Source organism: Podarcis melisellensis (genome assembly GCF_964234715.1).
Source record: "Podarcis melisellensis genome assembly, chromosome: 13".
NCBI classification, from domain to species: Eukaryota; Metazoa; Chordata; class Lepidosauria; order Squamata; family Lacertidae; genus Podarcis; species Podarcis melisellensis.
Window position 1 is genome coordinate 53,506,946 of NC_138545.1, and position 12,531 is coordinate 53,519,476.

Consider the following 12,531-nt stretch of genomic DNA (forward strand, 5'->3'; position numbering starts at 1 on the left):
CATCTGGCAGCCTGTTTCAATACTCCAAGCACTGATTAAACTCCAACACACGCTAGACCCAGGAATTTAAGGGAGGATCTGTCACCCACAAATTAATAACAATACAACCAGCCAACGTTATTCTTGAGGCATTTTTATGTGGTACTCTGGCTAGTAGAATGTTTGGTTTGGATATCGACTGGTTAAAATCCACACTGAGTTGCAAAATAGCCTTTGAATAGTTGTTGAATAGCCTTTGTTAACTTTGTTAAGTTACTGACGTAATCTCTCTTAGACTAATTTATTTTGCAGGGTTATTGTGATGATTGAGGTGGTAGAGATCTGGATTCAGATCTCTCCTCTGCCAGAAAGCTTTCTGGATTATTTTAGGCCAGTCACTCCCTGCCAACGTAATCTACCACAGTGAATAAAAAGAAGAACCACATATATTGCCCAAAAACCCTTGGAGAAAGGGTGGAATAAATATATACGAGAATTCATAAAATTACAATGCCACTCTTTTGGCTCCTGGGAGAATGAGAAATTCAAATGGAACCAATACATAAATCATGATAATTGGCCAATGCCTCCTGGAGCCTTGCCATATCTGATGAGTGCAACAAAATCCTCTGCCAGTGTCTGTATGTGTGGATTGAAATGTGCTCCAAAACCTGTGAAGTTGAAGAAAGGAAACATTTGCTGCCTCCCATTTCTGATCAGCCTATTTTGATTTTCCTGACTGTCATTGTTTTTAATATCACTTGTCATGTGGTACATTTGTTGAGCCACTACTTTCGTGGAACGCACACAAAAGCCGTCTGGGCTGTTTGGAATGCCAAATGTTTAAACATGTGCTCACAATATTCTTTTTAAAACAAACTGTTGGCTCAGCATAGTCAGCTTTTATCCACTGATGGTATCTATCATTATTCATTTAAAAAATTTTTTAACCCAGAGGTAGGGAAACCCTGGACAAAAGGCCATTCTTGGTCCACTAAGGGGTCTAAACTGGCCCATGAGGCCATTTCCCCAAACTACTACTACTTATTAGTCTGTGAACTGCCCTAAGATCGTATTATGAAGGGTGGTATATCAATCAATCAATCAATCAATCAAATAAATAAATAAATAAATTTCAGTCTTGCTTGTGCTGCTTCATTAGCATTTTCTATGAGAAAAACCAATGTACATATGAACAAGTAGTCACTGAAGAAGAAATCAGTAGAGGAGGAATAGGTTGCCTTTCTGTCTATTATCAGGTAAGATACAACAAGCGCTGCTGCTTTACTCCCAACAATATAATGATTATTCCTGTTCAGGTACCCCAGTATGTTGAACATCTGATGCAGAGAGAGCTAAGAGTTCTCTTTAAATGAACTTGTTTGAATGTGCTATCCCTGTCAGACAGCACTGGAAAATTCCCCCAAATGCTGGGATGAGCTTTTGAAATTCATTAGCAGTGCAGAATCTTACGCATTTTTAATGGTCTGTGAAATATAAATGGAACTATGATCTAAATATATTCTACCACTGTTGTTACATTTAGAAGAAAATGCAACTTGACAAAATTAGTGTATTTAATGTGTAATTAGAGTAGGTAGGTCACATGCAGAATAGAAATTTCTGTTGCAGAAGCTTCGAAAAACAACTCACAATTTAATGAATCTAGAAGAAGGTGCACTTCTGACATATTTAGCTTGGAATATATATTGGACCATAGCAAGATTAGACTTCTCTGTTATGCTTATCTGTATATTGCTGTTCTCCATAACATGTCTCCATAACTCTGTATCTTAGTTTGTGTGTTCATTTTTGGGGGTGGGGGAGGAGTAGGGTTGCCACATTTGTTCTGGCAAAATACAGGACAGGGCATGGCAGTAGGAGTGGTGGGGGTGGGGGGTTATTTTCATTTGGTGCTGAAGTGACTTCATAGCAATCCATTACAATCTATTGCAGCCTAACAGGACGGCCCCTCTAGAATTTGTCATACACAACACACACATGAATTTCCAAATCTGTCTTTGCTTGGCTACCCAGAGCTTAAATACCTGACCTTTCACACACCCTTTCAAACACATGTATTTGGAGAGGATTCCTAACTTGGCAGAGAGAGAGAGAGAGAGAGAGAGGGAGAGAGAGAGAGAGAAGAGAGAGAGAGAGAGAGAGAGAGAGAGAGAGAGAGAGAGAGAGAGAGAGAGAGAGAGAGAGAGAGAGAAGACATGAAATACAGGACATAGCATTTTACATTGAAATACGGGACAATCTTGTATAATCCAGAACAGGTGGCAATCCTAGGAGTAATAATCAACGTGAAATTAAATAGCTAGATGATTTTTTTAAAAAACAAACAAACTTGAAATGCTTTGATAACTGGTTACTAAAACTACATAAAAACTGGTGTTAGAAGGCACCTCAAAGGTCCTCTAGTTGCTCACATGATCAGGAATTTCTTCTACACGTTGAGTTGAAATCTCCTCTCTTGTAACTTAAATTCCTTTGGTCCAGGTTGATTTCCCAGGAAATGGCTTCTAGGATATTAATGTTTACAGCATTGGGTGGGGCAGAGAAGCAGCAGCAAAGCCAATACCTGCCCCTCCGCATGGTGGAGGGGGCAGGAGCAGAGGCAAGCAGCTCAGTATTTTATACAGGGAGGAGAAGAGGTGGAGATGGCTTTCCTCTGACCACAGGTCTGCCTAGTGGAAGTGGTAGTGATGGGAACCCCTGGAGTTTCCTTGAATATGGGGTGTGTGGAAGAGAGAAGCAGGGGGCGGGGTGTGCTTCTCCAGCTGCTCCATGGACCTGCCTGTCTGCATGGGTTTGTCTTTGAGTTTCGGGAGTGAGAGATTAGCTTCCCAAGCTGTGGGCTTTTGCAAGGCGCTTGGGCAGAAAGAGAGCTAGAAGAGCACCTGTGGTCTAGGATGGAAAAGAAAAAGCTGCTCTTGGGAAGAGAGAGGGGGGTCTGTGGAGTGTAGAAAGAAAAAGAGATAATCTTTGGTAGCTGATTTGAGTTGATTTAATACAGTGGTACCTCGGGATGCAAACGGGATCCGTTCCGGAGCCCTGTTCACATCCCGAACAGAACGCAAAACACGACAGCACGCCTGTGCGTGTGCAGGTCACGTTTCGCCGCTTCTACGCATGCACGTGACATCATTTTGACCGTCTGCGCATGCACGAGTGGCAAAACCCGGAAGTAATGTGCTCCGTTACTTCTGGGTCACTGCGGAGCGCAACCCGAAAGCGCTCAACCTGAAGAGTATTTATCCCGAGGTATGACTGTATTTGTATTCCATTTTTCCAGCAACGGATGTTGAGCTCAAACCAGCTCACAATATTCACAATAGCATTAAAAAACAGCAAACATTGCAATCTATAAGAGCAAACACAACAGCCTATAAAGCAAACAACAACAAATTCATGAAAACAATTCATACAATTAAATAAAATAATAGTAGGGTGTGGGTGTGTATGCACACACGCACACACACACAGAGAGACAAACAAACAAACAAACAAACACTTGAGATATGTATCTACCTACCTACCTAAGATATCGAACAAATGATATCTTCTCCCAGAAGTCTTAACTTTGTCTTTTCTTATTTTTTTCATTTCTTTCTTCTTCTTCATTTAGAAATCTAGCCCCTTTACGGCCGGAGACAACACAGACAAGCAGTGTACCTGAGAAGCAGGAAGTTAAAGCACCACGGGTGAGGAAACTGATGAGGCAGTACAGCTTGTGAGTATAATTCCAATTATGGCTGCTGTACACTGTTTCAGATGTGTTTTCCCTATGGGTCCATTTCAGGAGTTGCCAACCTTTCGGTTCAGTAGGCACATTTTGAATGCTGTGGGTGCCAGTCACAAAATGGCAGCCTTGGGATGTGGCATAATACAAAATTTAGAGTCTCGTCAGTGCTGCTTCCCCCACCCTCCAGACAACGTGAGGCTTGCCATGCGAAGTCAACAATGTCCTGCTGGTCCTGATTATGGAGATCACACAATATTGATCACACACACAATGATGATGTTGCAGTGACAACGGTTGACCTGTGGAAAGTCATTTTGGGGTCAGAGAGTGAGTGTGGAGAGCTGTCCCTCATCTCTCTGCCCCTCCTCTTTCTCTTTCTCTCTCCTTTCACAGAGACATGCCTCCACACCTCTACCATCCAATCTATCCACCCTGAGTCCAACAGGTTAGACCCCACCCCCATCAGGCCTTTCCCTCAGAAACAGAGCCAGCTCCCCTGTGACGGGGTGAAGCGCCTGCCTCGGTCAGTGGAAGTGCAAGAGGTGGAACTCTGCCCACCCAATCACTTTGGCAGGTGGCATAACTAACCCGTTTTCCACAGATGAAGAAGCCGGGCGGCAATGCTTTGAGGAAGTGCTCCAGCTCCCACTGAGTTTGGCAAGAGCCAGGGCCACCCCCAGCCCCCCCACTTCTGCCCTTGCCATGCCCTGGCTCTTGCCAAACTCACAGTCCTCAAAGCATTGCAGGGGGTTGAACTAGAATCTGGCATGTCCAACAGGTAGATCGTGATCCAGTGCTAGTTCACAGGGTGTTCCTGGTAGATCCTGGCTGATCTCTTCTGGTCCCTCAGAAATCTCCTTCCTAAAAAAAGCTCAACAACTATGGGTAGATCACTGCCAGTTTTTATACTGTGAGTAGATCACAGTGTATTGGGAGCTGGACGTCCTTGAATGGGATGGTCCTCAGGATCACTTCCACCTCTATAATTCTATGATTCTGTGAGAGGTGATTGTGGAAGTGGTAGTGGGGGCAGCAGTGGAGGGAGAGAGGAAAGGAGGCGGCCATTCCTGTTTTGCCTCAGGTGACAGGCCAAGCCAGCTCAGGAAACACCGGGCAGTGGGGAGCATTTGGATGCTGCTTTGCCACTGGGGAGAAGTGACTGAAGAGGGAGGAGAAAAGTGAGACCGTGAAGAAAACAAAGAGGAAGAGGAAGAGGAATGTGGATAAAATTAGAGGAGTCTTTTTGCACTGAGGTTGTTTCACAATCACATGGAAAAAGAGAAGTGGTCCAGTTTGAAAGAGAGTGCTGACTTAAAAGAGTGGAAGAGTGAAGCCAGCAATCAAATCCCTGCTCAGCTCTGAAGCCTCTGGAATAGCCTTGGGCCAAGCCCTTCTCTCCACCTCTTCTGCACCTCATCATTGTTGTGAAGATGACGGGGAAAGACTCATGCCAGCTTCCTGGAGGACTTTCCATGGGGAGTAAAGGTGGAATCAAAGTCTACTAATAAAGTAACCAGAAACAGTTCAGTGTGTGACTTGTCACATCTGTTTTTGGCCCTTTCAGCAGAAGTGACAGAAGCAGACTGAAAGATCTTGGCAAACTTTAGCAAGTCACAAATAGATAAGGTGAACACAACAAATCAGGACAGGCCTCTAGCGGAAAGGAAGTGCACAACTGCAGCTCACACACACACACACTGGATTATGTTCGCCCCCATTATATACGATAACATGCAGACTGGATGAATTTTCTGTGGCTCTTCCTGGTTTTTAAGCAGCCCCCCCCCCAGTTCTGTAGGCAGACAAGGTTTTCTGAATGCAACCAAAACTGTTGAATTAGCTTTGCAACCTGAGTAACCCCTCATATTACATCTACTAACTGCTTCAAAAACCCTAAATTCAAATGAACTCTTAGCTTGCACTTTTGGCTCATGATGCCCTGCCATTGCCATTGCCACAGCACCCTGCTCATTATTATTCCTGATTACTACTGCCAGTTGGGGACGCCTAGGACTTGCTGATCTGAAGATCGGTGGTTCGAATCCCCGGGACGGGGTGAGCTCCCGTTGTTTGGTCCCTGCTCCTGCCCACCTAGCAGTTCGAAAGCACGTCAAAGTGCAAGTAGATCAATAGGTACCGCTCTGGCGGGAAGATAAACGGCGTTTCCGTGCGCTGCTCTGGTTGGCCAGAATTGGCTTAGTCATGCAGGCCACATGACCCGGAAGCTGTACGCCGGCTCTCTCGGCCAATAAAGTGAGATGAGTGCCACAACCCCAGAGTCGGCCACAACTGGACTTAATGGTCACGGGTCCCTTTACCTTTACCTTTACCTTTTAATCAATGGGACGTGGGTGGCACTGTGGTCTAAACTGATCAGAAGGTCAGTGGTTCAAATCCTCGCAATGGAGTGAGCTCCCGTCCTTCGGTCCCAGCTCTTACCCACCTAGGAGTTTGAAGGCACATCAAAGTGCAAGTAGATAAATAGGTACCGCTCCAGCGGGAAGGTAAATGGTGTTTCTGTGCACTGCTCTGGTTGGCCAGAAGCAGCTTAGTTATGCTGGACACATGACCCAGAAAAACTCTCTGCAGACAAACACTGGCTCCCTCAGCCAGTAAAGCGAGATGAGCGTCGCAACCCCAGAGTCGTCTGCGACTGGACCTAACGGTCAGGGGTCCCTTTACCTTTACCTTACTGTCAGTTGAGCATGCCCAGTAGAGAGAATAAATCAGAGCCTGTGTGCACAGCAAGCCAGGCAGCAAACTGTGTACCTGCTGACTTACTAGTTTCTTTCTTTAAGCAAAACATCTTAATAATTCAATCAGCATAGTTTTCCCACTGTGAAAAATAATACTATTTATGGAGATTTTTTTTACTGGGGTCTAGGACATAGCTGTCAACTTTTCCCTTTTCTTGCAAGGAATCCTAATCAGAATAAGGGAATTTCTCTTTTAAAAAAGGGAAACATTGGCAACTGTGGTCTAGGAGCAAGACAAGAGAATGTAGAGAGCTGAGAATCCTTGAATAAATTGAGTGCTGTGAATGGTGATTAAATAGAGTAAGTTTCATTGCGAATATTCCAGTGAAATTAATGTTTCAGCTGTGCACAAATGGCCTCTGAACATTCACTGCTCTGTTTGTGCATAGAAAAAAACGGGAGGGAACATTTCAGCCCCATTCTCCAGCAGTTCCTCCCAGTGGGGCTCCCCAAGAGCAGCAGCCAGGGGACAGCTTCATCCCCCTCCCACCCCAAGGCTATGTTATGTTATTTTAATTTTTTGGTGTAACTGTCTATTTTGTTGGCTGGGCAACCTGGCCTCCATTGTGCATCCTGCATAATACCTCAGACCTAGATCAGATCTAAGTTTATAACTTAAAATGCTTATAACTTAACATGTGTTATTAAAATGTGACACCAGAGGGCACTGCAGAGCAGCAAAGGGAAACTGCCATTAAATGTTATAGAACATTATGTTTAATAAGGTTTATAAGATCAATGTAGCTCCAGCCTACTAGTGTCATGGCAAGGCATCGCGGGGCAGAGAGGGAGAATGGTGGAGAATATTTGGAGATGTTTATTGGCTTTTTAGTAGGGAGGAGGAGGGAGGAAAAGAAACATCTCAAAAAATATGTCTTCAGAGGAATTTTGACTTATCTCTAAAAATTAGTGTATTTATTGCATGCCAAGAGTACATGCATTACATTTAGAACAACACAATTCATTGTAGTAGCAACAGAAACACATTCAGCATTTTTGGTTTTAGTTAAGGGTATATTTGTGGTTCATCAACAGATTTTTCTTCTGCTGTTGCTTGAATGTAACGATAACACAAGCTAGTTATATTGACACAATGTGTTTATTGGTTTAAAGTTATGTCTCCACTTACACACACTTCAGTATGTACTGTTTTATTTTGGATAAAGGCTTGACATGGAGCATTTGAATGTTTGTAATGCATAGGGACGCAGGTGGCGCTGTGGGTTAAAGCCTCAGCGCCTAGGACTTGCTGATCGAAAGGTCGGCGGTTCGAATCCCTGCGGCGGGGTGCGCTCTCGCTGCTCGGTCCCAGCGCCTGCCAACCTAGCAGTTCGAAAGCACCTCCGGGTGCAAGTAGATAAATAGGGACCGCTTACCAGCGGGAAGGTAAACGGCGTTTCCGTGTGCGGCTCTGGCTCGCCAGATGCAGCTTTGTCACGCTGGCCACGTGACCCGGAAGTGTCTCCGGACAGCGCTGGCCCCTGGCCTCTTAAGTGAGATGGGCGCACAACCCCAGAGTCTGTCAAGACTGGCCCGTACGGGCAGGGGTACCTTTACCTTAATGCATTGAAATTCTATTATGGTTTGTTCCTAAAAAAATTACAAAATGAAAAATGGAAGGAAGTACCGTATTTTTTGCTCTATAAGACTCACTTTTTCCCTCCTAAAAAGTAAGCGGAAATGTGTGTGCGTCCTATGGAGCGAATGCAGGCTGCGCAGCTATCCCAGAAGCCAGAACAGCAAGAGGGATTGCTGCTTTCACTGCGCAGCGATCCCTCTTGCTGTTCTGGCTTCTGAGATTCAGAGTATTTTTTTTCTTGTTTTCCTCCTCCAAAAATGAGGTGCGTCTTGTGGTCTGGTGCGTCTTATAGAGCCAAAAATACGGTAATATTGTTTGTCTCAATATATTATTAAGAATCCAGAAAACTGCAACTAGTCTCCAGACTGATGATGGCTTCAGGGGTGCCAGCTTGAATAAAATATTGGGGGGGGGCAGGTGAGCCCCACCCCACATAATCAATCGCATGACGCAGTGGATTAACTCTATTTGAATGGCAATGCCCATCAAATTTGGGGCCCCAGCCCCCTCAAATGTTTTACTGGGAGATGAAGACCCATCGGCCCCTAGGAGTTGAGTCCTATGGTTGGCTTTGTTTTAAACTGCAATGCGATTCTGGAATTGCCATTCACTTTGCTTGTGCTCATCACAACTATTTTCACTAGCCATTTGTTATAATCACATTTCTCTAATGTGTATGAAAAGGAACATATAAGTTAAAATTAGACTGACACAAGTGGCAGAATGCAGATCTAAGTGTTAACATGCACGTTTTTGAAGCTTCGTTCACACCTATTGAAGATGACAAGAGTTTTCTATACAAGAAACAGTGACCATGCACTCATTTTTTTAAAAAAAGTCTTTAAATAGTTAAAATGCAGGTGATCCTCTTTTAAAGGAAGTTAATTGGGCAAATATCTGGTGCTCCAGCCTTGCAGCCAGAATGTGTGAAACGAAATTTCTGCTCCAACCTGCAGTTGTTATTTTCAAGTGACTGAGAATATTTACTCAACTGGCAAAGCCACATGAGAAAATTCCACTTCCATACAAATGAGTACAAGGAAACAGATTTACCTAGCAAGAGTGGGGAGAAAGCCAAATTATTCCTGCTGCGTATGAAGGGGAAAGTTTAAAAGAATGTCAGCAGCCTTGGTGCAAAATAAAGATTAACAAGGTCAAGGAACTAAAACCTGTACATTTGCATTAATATAGCATCTAATTAACACAGAAACTAGTCCTTTTGTTTTATAATAAGCTAGGAAAGAGGGTGTTGTCAGGGTTATTTTGTGCTCCCAGGAGGGGTAAGGAAGGCAGCCAGGAGCTGCACTTGTAGCTGCTCTTGGCCCTGAAAGAAAGGAGCAGCCAGCGATTCCCAAGCCTCTTCTATGTGAACCACAAAATACTCCCCCCTGGTGCCCCTGAAACCTGGTTTTTACTGGAGGGTGAGACTCACCAGACACAGCTAGGAGTGGCTTTGTATGGCAAGATTATTGTGTTCAAGGTGTGTGTGTGTGCGAGGGGGGGGTTGGTGGGAGACAGGGAGCTGATCTTGGCAAGGAAGGGTGGAGTGGGAAGGGTTCCCCCAAACCATTTGAAGCGATTTTATAGCTGTATACCGGTAATTAACGCATTTGGTGAGAATCAGAAAGGAAGCACCTCAATTTTTTGGTCGGCCAATTGGTATCAAAGAAGGATAAGACATTCTTCATGTATGCAACCACGGCAGCAAGAATCCTGTTGGCAAAGTATTGGAAGATGAAAGAATTACCTACTCTGGAAGAATGGCAATCGAAGGTGATGGAATATATGGGACTGGCAGAGATGACCGGCAGAATCCGTGACCAGAGGAAAGAGACAGTGGAAGAGGATTGGAGGAAATTTAAAACATATCTAAAAAATTACTGTAAAATTGTGGACTGATAAGATGTTAAGGGGTAGGAAATAAAGAACTACAGCTGTAAATTTTAAACTTTAAGGAAATTTAAAAGGGGTTTAACTAAAGACTGATTGATGAGTTGCTCGAAAAATGGTAAAACAAGGATGTGGCGAAGGGAAGGCATGGGGAAGTCGATTTTTGTTGTTTGTTTTTGATGTTTGTGTTTGTTTTGTATTGTCATTAATATGTGTAAAAACTAATAAAAATATTTTTTTTAAAAAAAGGAAGCACCTCAATTTTTGTCACCCATAAATACATACAGTAATCTACAGATATGTTAATGGTAAGTGGAGCTTTAAATACAAAACAAATTCCAACCAATATGGAAGCTTTACTGTTTTATATTGTCATTTGATATAATCTCTTGAACAAAATGCTTTTTCAAAGGTTTTGTGGTTTGTAGATGCTTTCTAATGCAGCAGTCGGAGCCAGTGGCATCGCAAGGGCGGGGGGCAGAGTGGTCCGCCCCGGGTGCCAGGTCTGGCGGGGTGTGTGTGACAAGAAGGCATCCTGTGGGGGCTCTGTTAGGATTGTCCTACTCTTGTGTAGGACTCTGGCAGAGACATATGCCCAACTGGCATGTTCCCTCCCTCCTTCAAAAGCTTTCTTCAGCCCGAACATCACAGCAACTGATACCAAGAAGCATCAGCACACTTAAGGATCTGCAGAGTATTCACAGTTTGCATAACAGAACTCAGTAGCACAGCATTTTGGCTAATCTACATTTCTTTACATATAATACACTTGGAACATTCTGCCTTAGCTCCTTCCTCTTTCTCATCAAACAGCAAAGAGAGAACAAACAAAGGACAATAGTCCTATATTCCAGAACACAGTAGTACAAAACATCCTGTCTCCGTCACTTCCCACACTGTGGAATGAAAACATACACTGCCATGTGATGGACAACAATCCCATGACTGCAAACACAAAGCACGAATCCTAACAGGGTCACCCCGCTGCTGCAACATGAGCAGCCATTGTGCCGCTGCAGCCACATGTGGAGGATCCTCTGTTTGCGGTTGTAGCCACGAGCAGAGGATCCCAGCGCTGGCAGCAAACCAGTATGTACAGCGCATGTGCAGTGTCGCACGTGTGTGCTGTACGTAACAACGCTGCACATGCGCTGTACATAACAATTTGCTTGAGCGCCATATGGATGGTGGTGGGATCCCTCTGTCACTGCTACAGCCACATGTAGAGGATCCTGTCCATATGGCAGTAGAGTGGTGCCACCGGCAAACTGCTATGTACAGCGCATGTGTGGCATCGCTACGTACGGTGCATGTGTCGTATGTAGCGACACCACACATGCGCCCTATGTAGCAACGCCCTGCCCTGGGTGTCACGATGCCTTCATTTGGCCCTGGTTGGAGCACCCTCAGCATCCATCCTCCCTATATGTACAACTCTGTGTGTGCATTAGGAGACTCCTGTACCAGCAATTAGTGTGTGTATGTGACACACTTTTCAGAAAACACAAATGAAAATATAGCAGAACTGAAGAGGCGAGCAGAAACAAGTGGTAGACATTTGAAAAATGCTTTCTAGGTTATCCTCCCCATGAAAATGAGTACTTAAAAATATTGTAGTGAGCAAAGTTTCTTGTACTTTTAACAACCCAGTGATGAAGATGACCTTCCTCCAGCGCTTGCAGCCGCGGTTGGGGCATCGCCAGCACACTCCTCGGCATCTCCTGTGTCACAGAGAACAAACTCGGAGGGACATTTTTCATCATGTGCAAAGGTACATACAGATAACTGGAAGGGTGGGTTAAAATGTGGGCTCAGCAGCAGGTAAGGGTGCAACTCATAAATTCATGGTTGCCTTCGATAAGCATATTTGGTTCACATTCCTTGCTGTTATTGAAAATCTCCCCGCTGCTAATCCAAGCCTGAAATGCCAAGGAGTCCCTGCAAGTTCAACTTTCTGTCCCATGTTCAGCTTGACTAGCTAAGAGTCTCACAAGCCTGATCAGGAGAGCTTTAAACTAGATTTTGAGAGGGAGAGAAACAACATTACAGACAAAAGACAAATACCTGGTAGTGGGGATAATAGCTTCAGCGATGCACGGAAAGCTGAGGTGGTGCTCCAGAAACCTACTAAAGTACAGAAACTACAAGAAGGAAGCAGCTGGAGGGAACAACTCATGGTTTTAGTTGTCTCTACACAAATGCATAGAGTATGGGAAACAAGCAAGATGAATTGGAGCTTTTAATTCAGGGTGGCAAATATGACCTGATAGGCATTAGTGGGATGGAACCCATGACTAAAATGTAGGGATTGAGGGAGGGGTATAACCTGTTCAAAAGGAATAGGCCAAACAGGAAGGGGGGTAGCATTATATGTAAAGGATGTGTACACTTGTGAAGAAATCCTTGACCTGGAAAATGGAAAGCAGATTGAGAAAATATAGGTAAAAATTGTAGGAGAGAGAAACAAGAGTGACCTTACTGTGGGGCTCTGCTACAGACTGAAGACTTGGATGATGCTTTCCTAATGCAGATTACCAAACATTCCAAAAAGAGATATATAGCAGTCATGGGAGACT

At 44.2% G+C, this 12,531-nt stretch overlaps 1 protein-coding gene across 4 annotated transcripts in view; it reads left to right on the top strand.

Moving 5' to 3' along the window:
• EPB41L4B (erythrocyte membrane protein band 4.1 like 4B) overlaps positions 1-12,531 on the top strand; it is a 132,583-nt gene that overhangs the window by 95,724 nt on the left and 24,328 nt on the right. For all 4 annotated transcript variants that reach the window (XM_081885836.1, XM_081885838.1, XM_081885837.1 and 1 more), the window contains exons 20-21: positions 3,614-3,718; positions 11,606-11,726. In XM_081885836.1, coding sequence (XP_081741962.1) covers positions 3,614-3,718; positions 11,606-11,726 — 226 coding nt within the window. The remainder of the gene's footprint in view (positions 1-3,613; positions 3,719-11,605; positions 11,727-12,531) is intronic.